Below are 24,315 nucleotides of genomic sequence, written 5' to 3'. Positions count from 1 at the left end.
CTCTGGTTGCTCTGTCCCAGCTTCTGTCAACCTAGCAGTTCGAAAGCACACCAATGCCTAAATAGGTACCACTGCGGCGGAAAGGTAAACGGCGTTTCTATGTGCTCTGGCTTTCGTCACAGTTTTCAATTGCACCAGAAGTGGTTTAGTCATGCTGGCCACATGACCCCGAAAGCTGTCTGTGGACAAATGCTGGCTCCCTTGGCCTGAAGCAAGATGAGCGCTGCACCCCATAGTTGCCTTTGACTGGACTGTGGGTTAAACCACAGAGCCTAGGGCTTGCCGATCAGAAGGTCGGCTGTTCGAATCCCCACAACGGGGTGAGCTCCCATTGCTTGGTCCCCGCACCTGCCAACCTAGCAGTTCAAAAGCACATCAAAGTGCAAGTAGATAAATAGGTACCGCTCTGGCAGGAAGGTAAAAGGCATTTTGGTGCGCTGCTCTGGTTTGCCAGAAGCATTTTAGTCATGCTGTCCATATGACCGGAAGCTGTACGCCGGCTCCCTCGGCCAGTAAAGCGAGATGAGCACCGCAACCCCAGAGTCATCCGCGACTGGACTTAATTGTCAGGGGTCCCTTTACCCTTTACCTTTAACTGTCCAGGGCTCCTTTACCTCTATCTTACCTTACTGCTTATTTTGATGGTTTTAATTGTATATTATCACTTGTGTATATTTTAATTGTATATTATCACTTGAAAGATCACTTGTGATGAAGATCAGGATATAAATATTAGAAATAAATAAATCTTCAACAACTTTAAAATGAAAATATAACTATGAAATGCTATATCCATAACAACTACATGAAAATCAAAGATCCAGACAATTTTATATAAAGCAGGAATACTAATGTATATTATATATCTGTTTGAAATGTTTTAATGTCCCTGAGATACTGGTGCAGTTTCATGACTTGCAACTGTTCCAGCACAACTGTTGGTGCTGCAACTTTTGGTCCAATTCATAAGCAGGCCCTGCATATACATGGGAAATGTGAATGCTGATGTACTTCCTTTATACATATAACACAATGCAACTGAATGCATAAACAAATCACACCATCTTACCAACCCATTATTATATTTTATGTTGGAGTGGATTTATTCCCCATACTTTCAACATAAACACAATGCCCACAACAACTTCATTTTACGTTGTAGGCATGGTAGTAGTGAATGAGTTTTCATACTTAACCACTATATCTACATAGAACCCATGTATGGCCTGGGACCTCTAAGAGAATAAGTCCCCTACAGTATCTTTGTCTCCTCAGCCTCACAGATGTAACATGTCACAAATAAAGTAAGGACCCTTTAACCAGCCAGCCAGCCAGCCAGCCCCTCCAATGAGCCTACTGCATCCCAGGTCGTGTCAGCCTACATAAGGTTTCTGCTGGATCCAGACTTAGAAGAATACTTCAGCCAGCAGGTGACCCTTGAAGCTGTCCAAGATCTTGCTCATGTCTGCTCTCTGGTTTAACCTGCCTTTACCAACACTGACTGCTTCTCTTGCAAGCCTTGAACTCCCAGAGAACTGGACATAAATAAAACACATCTGGACCACTAAAAATTTAGTGTTATATGAGAATAGATTTCCATAAGGGGTGGAAATGACATATATACCAGCATTATCAGACAGCTGAGAATCATCACACAAGTTTTAATATAATTATTTGGTAATGGCTTTCACACTAGGCATGGGAGTCATATTGGAGCCTGTCTCTCTTTTAAGACACAGAAAACTGAACCAGAGCTCAAGGGGGTGTCTTGCCTCCTATAGAAGTTTTAAGAGAGACTGGCTCCCAGCCCCAGCGAGCATCAGCCCCAGTGGGCGTTAGATTGCCTTGTTTATTCAGGAATCCTAGAACCTCTTATATCTCTTTTAGGCCTATATTATAGTCCACAAAACCAAGTGTCCACAGAACCAAATTGAGCTAAGTAAAAATGAATAGTAACAATTAGTGAAACTGACACATGGGGGGGGGGAGATCCAACATAATATAGCATAAGTAGTTTGAGAGGTAACACACAAAGCTTAACTGTCACAAAGTATAATAATAGCAAATGCACTAGAGGTTGCACAACATCTTTCACAAATGTATGGCATGCACTGGATTTGGCTACTGTACTATACTAAATACAGGGCTCCTGCTAGCAGAATGGCTGTTGTGAGAGCAGGCTGCCACAATTTATTTATTGGATACCAATAAACAATTGGATATCACCCAAGGTTAATAGCAATATCTCGTTCTCAGATATTCCATATATAGGATATTTTTAGAGAGAACAATCCCAACAGCAAGAGAATTCTGGATCACCACACTAAAAACCCATGGAAGTCCCTCCACAGGAACACTGCATGGCTTCATCCAGTGCCTTCACAGGACATAACCTGCCAAAAGCAGGTGTCTCTGCAAAATGGTCATTTCACATGTCATCTACTTCCAGCAAATCACAGCAGGAGTGGCTGCTGACCTTATCAATATGAACGCCTGCTGATTCTAACTCGGCACCACTTCTCTTTGTTTCTTCAAAAGAAGCATAGCAGGAGGAGGGGCTGTAATGGGTTTAAGGATGTACAAACATACATATATAAGCCTATGAATAATTTTGCCCTGGGAAGAGGAAAGGGGGGGAATAATTGATGTGACAGATGATAGTGACACCACTGAATGCTCTTCTAGTATGCACGTCAATACAATAACGACAGACTCATTAGGCAATATGAATAAAATAGAAATGGCATGAAATAAAAATATATCAGAGAGAAACTAATGCCCAGCTGGTTTCCATCCATTGTTTATATCAAACACTGTATAATTTATCCTTTACATACCTAGCAAGTAAGTTTTTTAAAGAACTCTGAGAGTTTCAGTTCTATTTTCTAAACAAGCAAAATATATACTTCTTTTTGGTGAATACTTTGCCACATTTACTGAACAGCAGTTCCAAAAGTTCTATATGATACAGAGAATATGCTTGGAAGCTACTTCCCTTGAAGGATATGCTTAGACTAGGAGCAACAAAACTTACATTTGCAACTATTATTAAGAAACAGAAAACTCAATTTCCATTCAATCACATCAGCCTTCTTCAAGCACCAACATACTGTATTATTATTGTAAACTTAGGAGCAACATGAAGCTTTTAAAAAACACCCATCCTCCAACAATAAATTCAACCAGGAGGGGAGAAGATTGAAACTATTTTGAGAAAGAAAAAGGATAAATCTTTTGAAAGAGCTATATATTTAAGAACAGTACATCACTGCACTAGCAAATCAGAGGTCACAACTGCCAAAATGATAATCATATGTGAATAAGGTGTGGCATTGCACCAGTATCTTATGCATGCCCAGGATGTTGTAGCAACATAAAAACATGTGTGAGCACTGCAGAAATCACTACTTTCACCATAAGCGATTTAGTGTCATCATGCAAAATTGTTACTCCACACAGAAATGAGTCATAGCACGACAGAGGGTGGGACTAGGTACAACCCAGCTAACAGATGCTAAATATTTGAGCCATTGTGCAGTCTGCTATATCAGAACAAACACTATTTCATACTAAGGAGTTAGGATGAGATTACCACTAACACACAGCAAACCATGATGAACTCCCCACTTGCCTCACACTTGTTGCTCTGGCTACATCAGCACATGCCATTCTTTGTACTGTATCTATCTATCCATATCATCAAGAGATGGCAGTCTAAGATATCTTAAGATCTCATGAGCAAACACAAACTGACAAATTATCTGCCTGATCCCAAGCCAACTTAAAATGATACTAAACCACAATTAATCCATGCATACTCTATTTTTTTCCTATTTTAGGAGGGAAAGTTTTCCTTATTTCTCACATCTAATTATATTGGGGAGGTATGAGTGTGAAAGACATGTCAAATGCATATGATTTTGTCTAAAATCAGAGGAATGTGTTTGTGCCTATTAACCAAACTTGCAATTAAAAACAAATAAGATATTCTAATATAAAAAAATCTAAATTATTTTAGTCAGAGAGATTATGTATTTAAGCACAAATGTTACTAGAAACATGGTAAATACATTTTATAATGTTGATGCCACTATTCAATTATCTGTTTTAACTATTTTTAATATTGTAATTTTTATATTATAGTTGCCCACCCTGTGACCTCATGGTAACGGGCAGGTAAAGTATATTATTAATAACAATAATGCCATTGCTTGTTTGCATATTACATTGTTTTTAATGCATATTTTAAGATATAACAGCCAAAGGCATATAAATATATGTTCTTGGTATAAATTACTTTAAATTATTAGTCAGAACTGGAATTGCAAAAGGTAATCTGACTTTTGTTAATATAAATCATGCTGACTTTCTTCAAAGCACAAACACATTTCATTATTATTGTTAAGTGTGAATACTTTAACCACCTGTTTCTCTTTACATGAAGATAAAAATTACAAGAAAACAATAATTTATTTGTTCACTGTCACATTGCTAATGATACACACTGATTCCAGCACAAGTCATCAGCTCAGTCCAGAAGCCAAGAAGCTTTCAGCTGCAGATTTTGAATCAGCAGTTCAACAAGACAATGGGTTAACATCACTATGATTGCCTAGTAATTTGGCTGGATATTTTTAGCAGTATTTAGACTCAGAAGCATTTACTCTGACCCTGTGACAAAATGTTACATAGTATCCATTACTTAAAATTAAACACAGCAGTATGCGTTAGAGCACTACTGTAATAACTTCATAAAGCAGTGAATAATAATTTAGAGGTCAGTGTGGCCATTACATAAGAAAAATGACATTTTTGTGATTACATGATGTTTGAGAAACATAAAAAAGTCAAACGCAATCTTGTCTACAAACTTGATCTTAACAGGCAAACAGTAGTTACTATGATAGACAAAAACATGCTAAACATGTTACAAGATCACAAAAGAAGCTTGCATTTCAACCAATCAGGTAGTCTTGCCATCCACAACGCATATATGTAAGAAACAAAAATTCAGAGAAAACATGGAGCTTCCTGACATCACTGCCCAAATGGATCAGAGCTAAATCGCTTTGCAAGAGAAAGGGAGGTAACACAGCCCAGGAAGAAAGGTGAAATGTCATCAGGACCAGAAACAATTGCCCTGAGCCTGCCTGGACAGCTCCGTGGTGCTGAAGTTACAGAGCAGCTCGGCAGCTTTTTCTCCGTGGCGGCTTTTGCCGCCTGCGAGGCCTGCGCCCTCCGTGCTGCTGCTAGCCAAGTGGCCCACAGGTGAAGGGACAAGGACTGCTTGCCAGAACACAAGGAGCCGGTCAATGTGGGGTGGGAGGGCTACACGTTGTTGCAGGAAGATGGCGGCTCTCGCAAACCCACCCCGACAGAAGGCTACCGAGGCCTCGCCGGGACATCTCCGCTCTGCCCGGGCTGCTAAGAGAAGGCAAGGCAGGAGGCGAAGGAAGGCCACTTTGGCGGTGGCGACTGCGGCCCACTCCAGCTGCCACCAGATTCTCGGGCGCGTTTAGTTCCTTTTCCCAGCCATGCTGCCGCCGCCGCCTCCTCCTCCTCCTGAAACCATCCGCTTCCTACACACCGGGTTACAACAGCACCTGTGCGGCCATATTGGGCGCCTGGCCCCAGTCCATGCCTGGCTGAACGGCGAATAGGAGCCTGGAAAGCGGGGAGGGGAGGGAACCGCTTGCTCTTTTCCATCTCCTGCAGGGATGGACCGAGGCAAGAGGCAATGAGGAGCTAAATGCACTGGCAAGCAGCCTCCGTGGCTTCCCCTCAAATCGCTCCTCTCAGGAGTCTACCACCTCACACAAATGCACGCCAGCCAGCCAGCCCCTGCCTAACCCAAGCAATGCCCTAGGGAGGGGTGGAAAGCGAGGGGCTCGGCGGCCTCACCCTTCCTCCTTCTCCTGAATGAACCACACAACCGTGGGAAGAGGGGGGGGGGGAGAGAAAAGAGAGTAAAGTAGCCCTTACTTAAGCACGGATTGCTCCTTCTCTTCTTCCTTCTTCTGGCGATCCATGACGGCCTGGATGATCTTCCTCTCTTCCTCCGTGAGGTGGCTGAGGTCGGGCATCTCGGACTGAGGTGGAGGCGGCTGAGGAGGAGGCGCAGGGCCGCCCCGGGGCCCAACAGGAGCCGACATATTTGGTAGACGGAGCTTCAGCAACACTCTATACTGGAAAACACTGGGCTAACTCAGGCGGGGGCAGCGGAGCAAACAGCCGCCGCTGCCGCGGAGTGAAATACATACAAATCAATATACTTTTGGGAATCAATCGGCCACCTAATTAATGCCCTGCTGGGGAAGGATCAGCAGCGTCCGTGAAGGGGGGAAAGGGGGCTTGCTTTGGGTGAGATGAGAGGGGAGCAACAATAAAGGGTCCCCCCCTCCTTCTCCGCACACACAACCCCTCTCACCTGCTCAGTGGTGAGGAAAGGGGGGAAGGAGTCGGGCAGGAATGGTTTCTAGGGAGGGAGAAGGATCTTCCGAGGGAAACGGAAGGGGGAGCCCGCACTAGGTGGGGGAGGAATGGGGTCGGGGTGGGGGGCACCACAACACGGAGGAGCCTTAAGGGGAAGAGCCGGGGGGCGGTAGTTGGTGAGGGGTATCGGTTGGGCTCTGGCGGGACGGAGTGAGGGGCAGTATTTGGGGGTGGGGGGCTTCTCACTCCAACCGAAGGCGCCCCCTGCTTGCGACCGGAGAGGAGGAGGTGGCCGGGCGCCCGGGCCAGGGGAGCCCTGGCGAGGCGGCGGAAGGGCCGGGGGCTCCGGGCTGAGGGGGCGAAGCGTCGGGGTGTCGCGCGCTGTAATAGTAATGGTGGTGCCGATGGTGAGAGAGGAGCCCCGCCGGCACCCTGAAGCGCAGAGCGGGAGAAAACCCCTTGGGGTGAGGGCGAGTCCCGGGCGCCAGCAGCTCCCGCCGGCTCATAATTCCAACCCGCTGTCCATGGAGGGGACCGTGGGGCAAAGCAGCTCCCGCCGGCGGCTTCCTCCTCCTCTGCCGCCGCCGCCGCCGCCGCCGCCACCAGCAGCCGCCGCTTCCGCCACCCGCGCTTCAACAAGGCCTCGCCGCCGCCGCCTCTCGTGGCTGCCTCGCTCGGCTGCTCTTCTCTCAGCTCCGCTGCTGGCGACGAGCCGCCTAACCCATCGCATCGCGGAATTAAGAGGAGGGAAAGGGGAGCCGGGCGGGGGGAACGACGACGACGACGACGACAATAGCGGGAATCACGGGAAAGGACTCCTCATCTTCCTCCCCGAATCTTCCCCCTCCCGCTCTTTCTCTTTTTCTCTCCTTTTCCCCCCTCTTTCTTTCGTCTTCCTCCCCCTCTCCCAGCCCGACAGCGACGTTCCTGCCTTGTCGCCTGAAGGCGCGGGAACGGAGCGCGGGGCGGGGCGCGCTGAGGAGAAATGCGGGGAGCGTTAAAGGGAAAAGCCGCTCGCTTCCCACACAGCCTCGAGACGAAGCCTCGTGCGACACGACGCGCGTCGGCAACGTCGGCTGGAGGAGGGGGGGAGTGAGGCAGGGAGAGGCAGGCTGTGAGGGGAAGACGTTGGGGAGGGGGCGGGGAGGCGGAGCGGCGCGCGAAGGTGGGGAGGGGGGCAGGAGAGAGAGAGAGAGAGAGGAGTTGCGTTTGTTTATTTATTTATAAACGCACCGGGAAAGGAGCGCGGGGGTGGGGTGGGGGGTAAGGAGGCGAATGGCTGCGATAAAAATCACGCGAGGCAAGAGGGGGAGGAGCCAAGTGGCACCGGGGACGCGCGCAATTGAGAGGACTGGGCCCAGCCGCTCCAGGGAGGCCGAGCAAACGGCCGTGAGGGAGCGGGCGGGCGGGCGGGGCGGAGAGCGTGACAGACAAGCGCCCTGCCTTCCTCAGCCGTTATTTCTGGCGAGCTATGGAGGCGCGGAGGGAAAAGGTGGCATGGAAGAGAAGGGAGGCCAGTTCCACCCTCCCCTCCCACGCCCGAAATTCGGGTGAAGAGAGGCAAGGCTGAGCCAGGGAAAACCCTGAGGAGGAAGAGGTACAACTTCGCGGAGAAAAAGAGATGTGCCAAGGTAGTTTCCTGGCTCGTCTGGACCCAACGCGGATTTGTTGCTCCCTCGGTAACTTCAACTCGCCCTGCTGTCACATTCACATGGAGGGAGATGTAAGCGAGTGGCAGTTGGCCAAGGGGCAGGGGAAACGCTAACAGGGTGGACAGACAGCTGCAGCTGGCTATGGGTTAAAGTGGGGGCTGTAATCTGTGTTTGGGATTACATAACCAAGGAACGGTTACTATTTTAGATTCATTTAATAAGGGGATATAAGGGCCTGGACATAGGTATTTGGCTTTAGGGCATCTGTGGCCAGCCCTTTGGGCATGTAGGCATGGGGTCGAGGGCAAGGGATGGCCACACTGCTACAGGGCACACTGCAGAACATAGGCAGCTTCCCTGTCACTGGCTCCATTTGGGATGGTTTCGCTTCTTCCATGCTGAGCTAGGCAATCGGCAACGCAATGTAGAGAGATGCAAGGTTTGTGGCTCCTCTTGTCACCTAGAAGTCACCTGTGCCTTCAGGTGGACAACTATAATGTCTCCATGGGAGGGGAGAACATCTATAATCATTACAGATGCAGAAGGTCTCCCCCAATCTTGCATTCATCTGTATAGACTGCATGGTATAAATCAAGGAGCCAGCACTTTGTGGCATCACTGAGGCACAAAAAATGGATCCCATATATTAAACGTTGTGGCTCTTATATTGACTTCACAACAAGCACAGATTCAGATGTTAATGACATTGCTATTGCACGAAAAGATGGTTGCAAGACTCAAGTCCTTGTGCTTTTTACACAAAATTACCCCATTTCCACCATCAAATCATAGTTCACATCAGTACCTATGGGCTTCGTTATAATGATTATAAATTCCACCTTGTGATGCAAAATCCTAGATGCTCCAGATCCATTTAATTTGTACTCATGATGACACAGTAACTCATAAAAATGAGTTTAATCATTTGTAGTGCACCGATCCTGGAACCTAGATTTGTAGCACATCTTCTCATCATGTATCCTTTTTAAAATAGAATATTGAAATTCATTATATAATCACAGTTCACCTACACTATCCAAAATAATCTTTCCAACATCATCTGGCTTTTTGCATGGGTCCTCATAGATCCTTGTAAGTTTTACATGTATCCTTACATCAAACCATATCATACGGTGTAGCCATGGCTTATCCCTTCAGCATGAAGAACACGAATTCAATGTGTGCTCTGTGTGTAATCCACATCAAGAGATCAGAATATATTGTGTCCACATAGTTTTCCCATTTAAGTCCTATAAGTTATTAATTTTATTTTTAATAAAATGAGTATTTAAAAAAATGTATCACAGTTATTTTTTTCTCAGCTTTCCCGAACCTAGTACCTTCCTGATGTTTTGGACTACAGCTCTCATCACTAGCCCCAGTCTGTGATCCAAAAACATCTGGAAGGCAGCAGCCTGGGGAAGGCTGAAAGCACTTCCTAAACTTATACTAATATCAGATCACTGCATTGTAAAAATCACAATACTAGTGAGTCTTTTCATTACTGTGTCACAAAAACTGGAATTTGGAAATGATACTTCCCAGACTGAATGGTTTTTCCATTCCAACAACAAATTATGCTTCACATATCATAAAATATATAGTTCCAGCTCTTCCTAAACACACTTACCATTTGAAGCCTCTTAACTCAATACATTCATATCATAACATTGTACCAGATGGTTGTAAAAAATGTTTACAGACAAGCTCAGATACAGTTCAATACAGTTATGCCCTGGAAACTGGTTATTTGAGAGACTAGCTGGTAAAATCTTTTTTTTTTATGCATTCAACGCTATATAAAAATCTGTACCTCAGATTTAGGTTTTTATGATGCAATATTAACTATTGGCACTCAATGTAACACTTTCAAGGGTTCAAAGTGCTTCTGAAACAGGTTTTTTCCAATCTAGATTTTTGCCCCACAGTAGTTCCATGAATGTTACATCAATTCATTTACTTTTCTTTTTTTAAAAAATGTTGCTCAACTTTGATCAGTGCCAATACGAAACAGTACAAGATGACATAAATTAATTTAAAAGCCATCAATAAAATAGATTTTTAAAAATCCTGCAAACAATGGTCACTAGAAACAGCTGGACAGAAGCGGTTAAAACAGTAACTCATTAAAAACCTACAAAGCTGGAGTAAACATTTTGAAATGCAACCTGCTATTTCTGCTATGCCCAAAAGAAGGTGTCACAAAGCACTGTGTTATTTGTATACTGTGAGTCTATGCAGATCACAAACTCTAATTTGATAGTGGATTGGAATTGAGGTCCTCCATGTAAAAGACATGAGGATCCATGATTATAATCTTTGTGTTTGCACCACAATGGCAGTATAAAGTACTGGATTCATGGTTTTATATTTTAGGCTGTGGACAAGGATGTGAGCGAATTGATGGCAGTTTTGTATGGTCTATAACAAAAATAAAATTAATTCAACAGACTCTATATTATGCTAGATCAAACTTTTTACTATCTGCTACCTGCCTAAAAGTTATGGTGGAGACATGTAAGAGAAAAAGACAAATAAGGTCCACTATGACTGTGCTTAAATGAAGGTCCCCACCAGCGACCAGCACATGTCTACTATTTCTACTATTGCCAAAGCAGAAAGCTTTGCACCTAGTCCAGCTAGGAATAATTTGAACATGGAATAATTTCCTATGTAATATAATAATAAACAGCCGTGAAATAATTTGAAAATGTCTGTGTCCAGCTTAGAGTATATTGTCCAATATATGCATTATTTGCATCTACTGTATTAGGGTCATTGATTAGCTAACATCCAATCCAGTTTCTCATTTCTTACCCCTTCTAATAAATCTAAACACTGTTTCAAATAATTCAGCAGAATCTTATTATTGCCTGATTGAAATCCATGAAGTAAAGAACAATCACCCAAGGAACTATAGTAAATTAAGTTCTATAGCAGCTAGCTACTGTGTTGAAATGCTAGGGGCTTCTTTCAAAATGAGTTAGCACAACTTCAGAACTGGAGGAGACAACTAGATATATATCAGAGCAAACTGTCTTGGTGGCAAACATGATAGTTTTCCATGACCAAAAAGATCACATTTATTAAGATGTTTGTTTGTTTGTTTTACTTATATACTGTTTTATAGAGACTTTCAAAGTGACTTGCAAAAGATTTGTACATACAATATAATCACATTCAAGGGTAGTATTAGCAATAGAAATACCTTCGTGTCCATATGGTACCAGGATTCTTCAGGCAGCATTTCCCTGACTTCATCTTTGGTCTTCCGTAGTGTTGCCAGACAGCAAAGCCACATAGCAACTTTGACATAACAGAGTGGACCTCTGTCACTCAGTATATGGTGCTTTCAAGTCTTCCTGTGTTGTCAGCATCTATGAGTAATTGGTTTGGGATTTCCTTCTTCAGACGTCTGAAAATTTTTTAAAAAAACTAGCTGGGAATTGCCCACACACCTGGTACCTGACCACACATCTATACTGACATACCAGCTACCTTTCATGTATTCTTTTGAAATTGAGAGAGAATTACTCTTTCCTCTGGCTCTTCAGCCGTTGGTCTATGTCCAAGAAGAACAGATTCAAGACTGGTAGTTTCCCAAGTGAGCTGTGTCTGGTGTGGATTTCTTTGTAAGAGAATTAAAACCTCCTTCTTGAGGGAAAATAAAACCTCTACCCTATCACAGCAATGAATGAACAGTATTCTCAACAAGTAGGATGGTCTTCCCAGAATATCATATTTTCCAAGGACTATGATACTCATTTCTTGGAAAAGACTATGTTCTCAAATTGAGTGTGGGATGAAATTGAAGCCAAGCAATTGCTGCCTATTGAAAAAGTAGATTTGGTTTTCTTGGTGTATGGTCACTTCAGATAGACAAGGGAGAAGACAAATTAAACTGTTGCTTAACTAGCCCATTCCAACTAATAAAAAGTGATCTAGCTATTACTAGAATGTATGGGTCATTGTAGATGACTTTATTACCAGGTAACAATATAATTAACATCTTCTAAGTGAGAACTTGATAGCTAGAGGCACAGGGTTCTTGATCTCTTACTCCCAGTCTGAAGATAGTATCTTCTGGACGCTGTTTGTTGACCCAAAGCCAACCTGTATATCTATAAATAAAGAGGCTGCGACAAAACAAGTGTTTTGTCAGTAGGTGATACCCTGCTGCTGTGGTATTTCCTCTTAGTTAAATAAAACCATGCATATATCATTATACAGAGTACACAGTGTACGGAACTGCCATCTTAAGGGACAAAATCCAGCATATCCCGCTTCAGATAGTGGCTTGGAAAAAGGGAAGGCTAACTTCTCATACCTAGGCACCAGTCAGTACACAGCCACAGGAACACAAAAATAGTTTGCTTCCTGCCTGTGCCTACTTGGACTAGTGCACTGGTACATTGTTAATAATATCAGTACAGTGGTACCTCGGCTTAAGAACTTAATTCGTTCTGGAGGTCCGTTCTTAACCTGAAACTGCTCTTAACCAGAAGCACCACTTTAGCTAATGGGGCCTTCCGCCGCTGCCACACGATTTCTGTTCTCATCCTGAAGCAAAGTTCTTAACCTGAGGTACTATTTCTGGGTTAGTGGAGTCTGTAACCTGAAGCGTATTTAACCCGAGGTACCGGTACCACTGTATTCTAAGATCCCCACAGCTAAATAACGGTGCCTGTCTAAAAGCCAACTGAAACAGTTTTCTGAAAACATTAAGGAGGATCTAAATTCTACAAAGGATTTTTGCTCTGGGCTTCTTCCATTTTCTATTGATCTCACTGCTTTAGAATAAGAGTCAGCTGCGCTAGTTGAATGATCTTGGCAAGGTGATACTCAGAGTTTAATTTCCATAATGAGAGCTGCTTGGATTCTATAAATTTCAATTTCTCCCTTAGGAGTTCTTAGCTGAGTTGTGGTCACTAAATGATGTTTGAACTGTATTCTGCACGTGAGATGGGGCATGCTTTACGGTATTTCATTATATTGTTGGGTATACGAAACCTGCCCCGAAATAAGGCTCTAGTGAAGCTTCAGCTTAAATGAACCCCTTCAGCTGCTCACAACCAAATCCCCAACAACTTTCATGCCTATCAGTTTGAAAGAAATGATATGCTAACATCTGGTTGGAATCAAACAGTGCAACTATCACCAGGTTGTCCCAAGTGCTAAAGAAAACACACAAGTGTTAAGAAATCAACCAGTATGGAATTTGGTTTTCAAATTTTAATTCTTAACAATTTAAAAGAACACTTAATATAAGTATTTTAAATAAATACATAAATTATTGGAACCAAATCAGCAACCACCCACTATCTCCACTCTTTTTCAAGTCTGCTTCAACTCACTGATGCCTGCATGAACAAAACCTAAGCCCTTTATACCTGCCTCCCCTCCCTGCTTCTCAGACATGCTTGTTGTTTTCTTCAGATTAGTCATGACCCTAGCAGGCATAAGCCAATGTTATCCCAAAAGGAAGGCTTTTATATTTCTGGAACTTTATTAGGGACCCCTTCAGCTGCTTAGGAAGACTCTAAGAAACCCAGGGTAGTGAGATTTACTTCAAGGGTAAGCTAACAAGGATGTCCACCCAGTCATCACCTCAGCCTAAAAACCCTTTTTCTGGATATTTTGCTGTCAATGGTACCCAGGCCTGTTTCTCCACCATACAAAGTGTGTTTAGCCTTTGCCAGGAAGTCTGGATTCAGCAGTGAGCATATGCTTTCTCTTTACTCTCCCTTCCTTGGCACAGGTAATTATTAGTGTCTCACTCCTTCCTCTTATCTATACCTTTCTCATTTCCCTCATCGCATTGTCTCTGAACCTACGCATTACTCCAAACCAGTCATTTGCATTTGAGCTTTCTCTTCTGGTGCATGTAGGCTGCAATTTTGCCTGGTCCTCTAGTGCCCTACTCTATTCTGTATAAAGCACTCTCTCTCTCTGCAACAGCAATTATTTAAGCTTATAGTCCTGACAACGTGAATGTGGATAGCCTATATAATTTGTAACGGCTAACCATCTTGCTATTCTACATCTATGCATGGTTGCTTCAAGACAAAAGCCATTTCACTCAAATGTATGCCAATACACATGCCAAATGAAAATAAACTACATTTGTTTATATTGCCATTTACTTGCTAATTTCCTCACCAAAGCAAGACAATACTGTGTTCCTAAAGTAACTGTGCCCACTGCAATAACCCCCTCTGTAAAGATGCCCAAAGTAATACTTTTGTGAACATGTCTGTAAGATAATGGGGTTTTGTGTGCATATAGAGAGAGATGCAGGCTAATCTGGTACCATAATATTATACAGTACGATCACATCTTATGTACATGTAACTTCTGCAATTTCAGCAATACATGACTGAATGCTAGCTGGTTGACATCCTGTAAATTAAGCCAGCATGAGGAGTGGGCCTTGCTTAGGAACCAAGGCACAGTTTTAAAACTCTTTTTGTACTGGATTTTCCCGGCATAGAAAGAGTTTTTAAGCTCTCAGCTTTGCTTCCGAAGCAAGAAGAGGAGTTTGGTTTTGATATCCCGCTTTATCACTATCCGAAGGAGTTAACATTCTCCTTTCCCTTCCTCTCCCACAACAAAAACTCTGAGGTGAGTGGGGCTGAGAGACTTCAAAGAAGTGTGACTAGCCCGAGGTCACCCAGCAGCTGCAAGTGGAGGAGCGGAGACGGTTCATCAGATCACGAGTCTACTGCTCTTAACCACTACACCACACTGTCTCTCTCCAGGTCTGTGATGCTTCCGCAAGATTTCATGCGAACTTGGGACAGCGCTGAGAGATCTCGAAAGAGCATTCTGGGGATTCTGGAGCCAGCATGCCAGTTCCAGAAATCCTGGGATGCTCACACAGGGTTTCGGAGTATTTGTGTTTTTCGCATATATGCAGAAACCTTGGCTTCAAGTGTATTATGTATAGAAATTACCAGTGTGTCAGAAGCCCTCCTTTCTTTCTCTCAACACATACAACCCTTATTGTTCCAATTTTCTTGCAAAGAAGGAAAAAACATAATTATGTTCTGTCCTTTTTACCTTGCATATAGTTTTCGTCCATGGTGTTATTAATACCTACGGTACCTGGATGAGTTCCAACTGAAAGTGTGCATTAATGGAAAACCTCCCTGTGCACCGAGTACAAATAAATTAACACATTGAGAACTGTTCATTAGAGGATTAACAAACTCTAAACTTCCCTTAGCAAAATCCCATTATTTCTATGAAACAGAATGTCTATGCTAGAAAATGAACTATTTTGCAATCAGATGGTGATGCTGCCATTTTAATTTCCCCCAACGCCTGGAATTACGTTTTTGGTACCAGAGAGATTCACTGATATATGAACCAGATGGGCATTTGCCAATGGCCCCTTCAAACCTGGCAATGGCAAAACTCAAATTATCTCTCAATATCCTAAACAGTTCTACTTGGTGATATGAATAGTGTTGAAGGTCCTGACAGGCTTACGCTGAGGACGGTGGGAGTATGCCGTTTCTGATATATTCTGGTCCCAAACCATTGATAAAGTATTCAATGCACATTTTTGTCCTTTCATCCGCACCAGTGAAGAAAGAACACAATAATCAAGCTTGCTGTCTCTTCTCTTCCCAACCAGCAAATGTTTGTATTTGTTGCCTTATATGTTATTCAAAAAATATTAAAAAGTTAATTCCCATTCATGTCTATGGAATACATACAAGAGACATTCCTCTGGGATTTTGCCTTTGTATAATGTAATCTCTCTCACCAGTGCAGTGCAGCAGGTAGAAATCTTTCAGCCATTGGTGTCTTAACTCACTTTGCCCCATCTTTTCACAATAACAGGAATGGTTCAAGCAGTCTCCTCCTCCTCTCTCAAGAGGGGTTGTCATGTCATCAAAGCAGTTTCCCAACAGCAGCAATAAATTTTGACAAAACAGCATTTAATTTGGCATTCTCAACTGACAAACATAATTTAGGTAGAATTACACTGCAAGACCAATGCTATCTGATTCATGGATATGATGAATTCCTGTAATCTGAGCTTTGGCACTTTGAAGAGCACTTTAGTCATGTTCCTGTAAGTTTGCTAATTCTCATTTTATTGAAGTGAGTTTGCTCTGATTATTCTCTCAGCACAGAGCAAATGGGCAGCATTGACCATAAAGCTGATTCAGACTTACATGGTTTTCTTCAGAAACCAGAAACACTAAGAAATGTTAACTATGGTGTGTGTGTATATAGAGGCACTTCCCTGGGGTCACATTATACGCTGTTCAAATAAATCAACCCAGCCCAGGCATGGGGGAACTTTTTCAGCCCAAGGGCCACATTACCTCATGGGACCCCTTCTGGGGGCCACATACCAGTGATGCGTGTGGCCAGAGGCAAAAATGGGCAGAGCAAAAAATGCAAAACAATAAACAAACCCCCCAAAGGTGTATATAATATTATACTGGGAAATACTTTTACTTTCATATATTTGAATAAAATATTTGAAAAAGAGATACTTTACATAAACTTTCCCAACAAATGCATTCCATTTTGTTCTACATTTTGAGATTGCCATTTGAATCCAGTTATTTACTCTATGCTTTTTTCGCTGATGTTTTTGGAGCTTCAGAGACAACCAGAAAGAGAAGGATTATTTTGAAACACGGGTTTATCAGAAACATCCCAGTATTTTCTGATTGCAAATACTCTTTTGCAAAAAAGATGCAGCTGCAAATATTGTCCATTTGTTCACAAAGGTTAAATTTTTGCCTTAACTAGTTCAAAAAAACCCAACAGGCTCTATTCCTCAAATAGCTTATCTATAAATACACCTTTATTTATCCAGCTGTACCAATTAAATGTTTCTCTTTCAAATTTAAAAACTAGATTACTTGCTTTGTAGGAAAAATAATTTTGGCTTATTGTGTCCTGAATGCTTATGGCATGAGAAATCATTTCCTGTCATCAACACAGTCTGGTAAAGAAATTTGCTGATGCGCTACTTCCATCTCATCTACGATGCAGCATTTTCCTATGGTCAACATCCCCTTCCTTCTTCAGGTCTTTTGTTCCTATGGATAAAATCCTCTGCAGAGCTCTGCACCCATTAGGCTCTCTTCAGAAAAATTAGCACTTAGGACCATGCTGATCCTACTCCTGTCACTTAAGATGCAAGAAGCTCCTTGCTGAAGGCTCAGATACAGATCGTTAACCCAATCCCACAATTAGAAACACTTCTCCTAGAGAAGCCGATTATAGCTCACTATGACTCGACACAGGGAATAAGTAGCAACTGATAGAACTGGAAGTAGGTAATGAATAGCGCACACACAATGCAAAGTTCCAGGCCATCACCACAAGGCTTGATGATCATTTGCGAAGGAAACTGCACAGATATTTTGTGAGCCATAACTACAAGCAGAAAACAGGGCAACTGTTAGTAAATGTTTGGCCAGTTTAGTATCAATCGATGCCCCCCAGACGGTTTAAATTATTGCAGAAATCACAGAAACAAAGTCTGCCTTAAATAAAGTCAGGCTACTGGTCCATTTCCCACCGATTTCACTGATTGGCAGAGGTTCTTCAAGTGTTTCAGTTTCTTTTCCAGCATTACTTGGAGATGCAAAAATATGAGACCGGTACTTTCTGTCTCAGGAGTACTTACTGAATTATTCCTATGGAGGACATCACTAACAGTCTATGTGAATTTTTCAAGAAAAATCTGAGTAGGGCAGAATTTTTACTGGGTCCTGTTCCAGGATTTTATTTTGAAGTATCTTTATTGGTTTTCAATTCCACACAGACCTTCCACCACAATACTTTCTAAAGTTCTTCGCAATCTACTTTAAACTATTCTTACATCACATCTTGCAAGTGGTGAAGTCTATTGCGTGCAGGCTATTTACAGTACTTAAAAGCTGAACATGTGAATGCCCTACCTTAGAGCCAAATCAAGGAAGACTTATCGCTAAACACTTTAATGAAGAAAACTCTCCCTCTACAAAAAAGAATCTGTTGAATGATTTAACTTATTTGCTTCTCCCCAGTTTTCTCTGCTTTCAACATGGCTGTGATTGAAAAATAGTCTCTAAATTTTCTAAATATCTCACGCCGAAATAGTGTAAACAGAACCACGGCTTCTCTCACATCTTTCTTGAAAAGCCATTAGTATAATACTTTTAATTTCTAATAAACTAAATTTCTAGTTGATTTAATTAATCTACAACATTGAGCTTAGAGCCAATTCTATCTGGCCGGTTAATGATGAACTATGCTGCTATAACTCAGGTAGCAAATTGAGAGGGCAACAAATGAATCACACAGTAAACATGAAGTTAGCTTTCTTTTGCTTAGTTAAGTAGACTCAATATGTACTTCATTTCACAGCCTCTCCTCCATTCTGCTCATTTCCAAAGCAGAGCAGTGATCTGATCTTACACCCCCATACCAGACTGGCAGGTGTCTAGAAAACAGACAACATTCCTGGTATGGCTGAAGTATCTGCTCCAGAGCACTCTGAATGCAATGCTCATACAGAACAACTATAATTCTGACTGCCATCATGAATGCATCACCCACATACAAGGAGCTCAGCTACTCAGGTTTCTACATCTGCATTAATGCATCCTCTGGGGGCAGACCTCCTACCCTACCCATCAAGAAGGTCCACAATATCCTACTGGGGTCATAGGTCCACAATTCCCAGAGACCATAAGATTAAAGCAACATTAATTTACTTTTATAGCTATTCCCTGAGGCTTGATGAACATTTCACTCTCTTTCAAGGGCAAACTTAGTTATTATAAAAATTCAAACAGATAAATAAATAAAAGACCTGATCCTGCCAGTTAATAACTTTTAAAAGCTCCACTGATTATAATAAAGACGTTCAGATCTTGCTTAACTCTTAAACTGAAATTGATGTGAATAAGTTCTTAATTTTGTCTTGATCATGTCCCAATAAAAGTAACTAGAAGTAAAACAACAGATATCAACATTTTGCTGTTAATCACATTCAAAATGGTTATGTCTATTTTTTCCGTTCCAGTTTAGAAATTTCAAGCTTTAAATTAGGTAACTACAAAGTTACTATTCAACACAAATCTTTGTTTTAATATCACATATTGACAACTGCCCAATTATGTTGGTGGGTGCAGTAAGGAAACACAGGCAAGTGTCATAACACTAGGGTTTCATAAATTATCTAGCCTATGAAGAACTCTTCATAGGATTTTAGAAATTACATGCTGAATGCTTATGTAGTCTCTAGTAAAGGGAAAGCTGCTTGTTGCATAGTGAAGTTGTTCATCCTTTTTGGCAGTGGATGCAACACTTGTGTCTCTTTTTCAGGTGACACAAAATTGGATTGACAGAAGGTACAACAGAATGAAATGCTACTGGAGGTCACAAAATTAACACAAACTATATCAGTAGCATATCTAGATATAAAATTTTAAATGCCTTTTTAATGCAAAATCCAAACATTACAATAGTAATGGAGACATTTAAAAAGTAAAAGTGTCAGAATTATCTCATATAACAAAAGGCTGTGCACATTGTCCTTATGAATTCAACCAATAAAACAGGCCATTATATAAACTATTATTTCACTACAGCCACAATGTGTTTCTTCTTCTCTGACACAAGCGGTACAGATCCAGGCTTGCTATGTTTCCGTCGATTCATTTCCCTAGAATAAAAAACATCAAAATTAGATTATTTCAGCCACAAGGGCTATAATTTTATTTAAAAAACAAAGTACTTAACTGACCATGCTCTACATTGCTTCTAAAAAACAATATACTGAAAATGCCCTACTATATTTGGAAAATCACTAACTGGCTGCTAGATCATAAACTTGGGCAGAAACTCATTTTGAGTTGCTTCTTTTAGGCAACAGATTCAATTAAAACAAAACTGAATAATGTATTTTACAGTGTTCTCTACTATTTCTAAGGATCGTCTATTTTGTTCCATGGAGAAGCCACCTGTTCCTTTTCTCTTGAACGTATTTACCACCACTTTGACTTCCCTTTCCACCCCATTGCCTCATGCAATCTAATTGCTTAAATTAACAAATAAATGTTCCAGAATCATTTGCAAGAACCAATAAATCATCTAGTCCAACTTCTTGCCCTTAGAATAATATGCAGTAAAATAATGAAAGCTTGCCAATAGACTCCTGTACAGATTTGTTTCATTTTGGTAAAATTTCAATAGAAAAGAGTAAACGGAACTGCTCTTCAAGTTAGCAAGTTTCCTCTAAATCTATTCAAAAGTGTTGCTGGGCTAACTGAAAGAATGCCCCAATATAACATGTAATTTAACAAGGCAAAGTGAAGAAGTAACGTACTTTCGCCGACGAGCTTCTCTCATGATACGTTGCTCTCTGGCCTGGCTGTAGATCATCTTTGGCAAGTGTCGATGGCGACTTATACGTTTGATTTGGGGGTGATGCTGGAATTTCTCTTTCAATTTCTCATTGTAGTTCATAGCTGCTTTTTCCCGAGGAAGAAGCTACAGAAACAGACCCTGGTGTTAAAACTGAGCAGGTGGTAAAGATGACTTATTCCATAAAGCAAGACAGAACAGTTTTAGAAGTGTGCAATTCCACAAGAAGTATTGTTGGTTCCCGTGTGTCTGCTAACAGGTACAAAACTGTCACTGCCAGATCTCCAAGAACCTGGCAAATATCAGCTAAAATTGTGCAATCCCACACTGTGCAAGCACAAGAGAAAAAGAATCTGGATTCTTTAAAAGATGTACTAGAAACTGTATATTCTTCTCCCATCCCCCACAAGTGGGCTATTCAGATTGAGGGGGCAGAAAGAGTAGTAAGAAGGAATAAAACATCACATGTTAAATAACCCTCCAATTAACAGCAATCCCCCTGCCCATTAGAAGAGGCAGCAAATATGAAGTAGTCCCTGGGGTGGATTAATTGTCTATTTCAGAGGAAAGCAGAAATACCAACAGGGCCTATGCCAGGCAAACTATCCCCTCCCTGTCACTTGCCAAAAAACACCATTTGCCTCGTGAGAAGGAAGGAGGAGGGCTGGAGGAAGGGGCTGTTCATGCTTCATTTTTAACTGCAGATGAGTGAGTGGCAAAACTGTGTAACTGTAAAACTCCTGGTGTGCCTACGCAAAAAGGCAATATATAAATTCAATAAATAAATAGTTCATTCCAATACCAGTGGAACAGAAATGGGCAAAAATGTAGTCAAAGCTGATTGGACGCTCAAAAAAACCAAGAACTAGTAGAACTTGTTTTCAAGTAAGTCTGCTTAAAAGTGCTACCTAAAACCATTCTGGGAACACATCTTACTTATATAAAGGTAAAGGTAATGGGACCCCTGACCATTAGGTCCAGTCGTGACCGACTCTGGGGTTGCAGCGCTCATCTCGCTTTATTGGCCAAGGGAGCATACAGCTTCCGGGTGATGTGGCCAGCATGACTAAGCCGCATCTGGCAAACCAGAGCAGCGCACAGAAACGTTGTTTACCTTCCTGCCAGAGCGGTACCTATTTATCTACTTGCACTTTGACATGCTTTTGAACTGCTATGTTGGCAGGAGCAGGGACTGAGCAACGGGAGCTCACCCCATCGCGGGGATTCAAACCACCAACCTTCTGATCGGCAAGTCCTAGGCTCAGTGGTTTAACCCACAGCGCCACCCATACTAGCTACCATCTCCAAGTTGCTCAGTCCAATGCAAGCATTAACATGACCCATTTTTTCTTTGGATTTTTCATCAGGCATCTTAGGGCTCCAATAACCCTGCTAGGAGAGTTCCACTCACAGCACCCACTAATGGAAGGAGTGGGGAGAGGAGGTGACTTTTACAGATCCCCCCTTCCGCCTTAAATTTTGCCTCAGAGGGTTGAAAAACCCTCTTCAGTGTGGGAGATGATGTGGATAGAAGGCTGCAGGGGAAATAACTAGAAGTCACATTCTGCCCAATTTTGTTAGCAGGTACCACAACTGGATCAAAGTCCATCTACAAAGGTCACCTTTGGATCTAATCGCAAATGGATAAATATTTGCACCTGAAGTTGACGCAAGAACTTACATATTTATTATTTAAGTTTGCCATACTTTATAAAATGGCTGCCTATTTGTTATCACTTTAATGGCAATCTATGCAGAATTTAATCACTCCAGTGTTTTAGAGTAGGAATAATTTTTTGCTGGAAGCAAGGAAGCAGAAGCCCATTCTACTCAGCTGCTTAGCTTGTTTTATTAATTGAGTAGGACGGTTTCAATTAGCCCATCTTCTTGGACACCTCCATTTTTTTTCTTATATATCTATAAAAGGGTCTAATGAATTAATGGGAGGGGGGTTGTTCACCTATAGAGTCAAAACCTAAGCATCTTGATGCCAAATCCCTAATGATTTCACCAACATACACGAATAAAGAAAGTCACCTTTTGGGGCTCTAGAGGAAAACATTTGATACAAATATTGAGCTGGAGTTGTCTTAGCTCTCAAATATAAGATATTAAATTGAATCAATGTTAGCAGACATTTACAGGAATGAAATACAGCAATCCTTTACAAATTACATGCGATATTTTTCCTTGGTCATTATCTCAAGACATCCCATAATAGTTTGTTTAGTCAGCAATACATTCCAGGCATTCCTGCAGTGCAAATTGTCAATGCAATCCAAATTAAAAGGCTTTCATTTTAATTAAAGGCAATTACTTTAAAAAATGGTTGCTGATAGAACCCTGCTCCTTCTGCAGACAAAAACAATATTGTGAGTTTATATGCACAGCATTCCTGAATTACTGCGTAGGTGAATGTGTGCAAAATCAGGAAGTGGAGGAGGGGGAAGGGAGCTTGGAATAGGAGGAAAAGTGACGGGGTAACATCTATGATGAGGGGCATTCATACATAGGTCAGTATAATATAAAATATAGCATGAATTTTCACAAAATGGCAGTAGAGCAGAAGCCGGGGGCATGTCTCAGGATTAGGCATGAACTGCACCTGATATTCACATTATGTTCATAGCCCCATCATGTTATAAACACCTAGAACAGAAATCTCAATATTTCTTTTTTTTAAAGCAAATGCACAATTGTATCATCACCTCCCTGACCTCAGTTCAATGCATACTGACAACTTGCTCTTGTTAGCACGAACAGGCCAGAGTAACTTCCTCCAAAGCATCAGCTTTGAGGGCTGTCCTGGGCTTAAGGGTGAGACTATGATCCAAGATTAAAGATGATTCCCGTTATTATATAGCAAAGGCAGAAGCAAAGGCCTCACACTAGCACTTCGAATATTATCTTTGTGCCTATATGCTACTACTTCAGACAGAAACTCAAAAAGACTGGGCTATAAAAGCTCGTTGCGTTACTAAACCCCATACTAATTGTTATACAATCCAAGAGAGTTCTACAAAACATTACAATGAGTGAATACTCGTAATTACTAGTTCATTTACATTATCATGACCACAACTGTAGCTTTCTCTTTGTGAAGAAGATACCCAAGATTAGCGTGCAGCATGTCTAAATTGTATCAGGTGCACCACATTAGATATTTAAAATGCCCATCTCATGTAACTTATTCAATTGCGTACAACTTTTGCAATGTAAAAGCAGATTTGCTTTCACAAAGTCTGCATTACATAGATGCAGAAACGTAAAGTTTCTATTTTGGAAAGCAGCACAGTCCTTTTTAAAGAACACTCTCCTGCAGCTGCAACAACTAGATGTCATTTATCTCCACCACAGTTACCCAGAATATCATAGGCTTAATCGTCAGTGGAGTGTAGACAGGGTAAGCGCCTCTGGCTCCTGCAGAGATGCTGTTCTTGCTAGAGTGTTCCACTGATTTTACGTAATGAGTGCAACGCCAAATACATTAATGAGGCAAAGGAAACATGAATGTCAGAAATGATGAATACTTGAGCAGCCTCAGTGTCAAAGTACAACTACCAGTCAAATAAACACTCATCAACTATGAAAGCCACAACCTAAGCAGTGTATTTAGGTCTAATCCAAACGTCAAGTAAAATTGTGCAGTGCATCTGACAGAGGAGAATTCTGCAATGATGGAGAAGCTCCTCTTATTCATATTGGTTTCTTTAAAGAAAAAAAAGGTTTAGCCTGCATGACACTTCCTATGCATTAAATATTATTGCATTTTTTTTCTTCAGAAGCTTAATCTTTGGCAGTATCACATGAGCATGGAGCTGAATGATCAACTCTACTCTCTTGA

General features: G+C 41.8%; 2 protein-coding genes and 1 long non-coding RNA gene across 24 annotated transcripts in view; 1 reads left to right on the top strand and 2 right to left on the bottom strand.

The window, feature by feature from the left end:
- The window catches only part of RIMS2 (regulating synaptic membrane exocytosis 2), a 338,908-nt gene extending 331,337 nt beyond the window's left edge, over window positions 1-7,571 (bottom strand). For 10 of the 22 annotated variants that reach the window (XM_083621717.1, XM_083621718.1, XM_083621705.1 and 7 more), the window contains exon 1: window positions 5,983-7,571. In XM_083621717.1, the coding sequence (XP_083477843.1) occupies window positions 5,983-6,152 (170 nt within the window). In that variant the 5' untranslated portion in view covers window positions 6,153-7,571. The remainder of the gene's footprint in view (window positions 1-5,982) is intronic. The other 12 variants (XM_083621704.1, XM_083621725.1, XM_083621703.1 and 9 more) reach the window with 7 other exon arrangements.
- Window positions 7,572-7,678: 107 nt separating this feature from the next.
- The window catches only part of LOC310766020, a 19,566-nt gene continuing 2,929 nt past the window's right edge, over window positions 7,679-24,315 (top strand). The window contains exon 1 of the long non-coding RNA XR_014549925.1: window positions 7,679-8,155. This is a non-coding gene — a long non-coding RNA (uncharacterized lncRNA). The remainder of the gene's footprint in view (window positions 8,156-24,315) is intronic.
- DCAF13 (DDB1 and CUL4 associated factor 13) overlaps window positions 19,167-24,315 on the bottom strand; it is a 20,962-nt gene continuing 15,813 nt past the window's right edge. The window contains exons 10-11 of the mRNA XM_083621744.1: window positions 20,434-20,597; window positions 19,167-19,770 (exon numbers count right to left, since the gene is read on the bottom strand). Of these exons, the coding sequence (XP_083477870.1) occupies window positions 19,683-19,770; window positions 20,434-20,597 (252 nt within the window). The 3' untranslated portion in view covers window positions 19,167-19,682. The remainder of the gene's footprint in view (window positions 19,771-20,433; window positions 20,598-24,315) is intronic.

This window comes from Podarcis filfolensis, assembly GCF_964270895.1.
Source record: "Podarcis filfolensis genome assembly, chromosome: 7".
Taxonomy (NCBI): domain Eukaryota; kingdom Metazoa; phylum Chordata; class Lepidosauria; order Squamata; family Lacertidae; genus Podarcis; species Podarcis filfolensis.
This window is presented reverse-complemented; position numbering and strand designations above follow the sequence as displayed.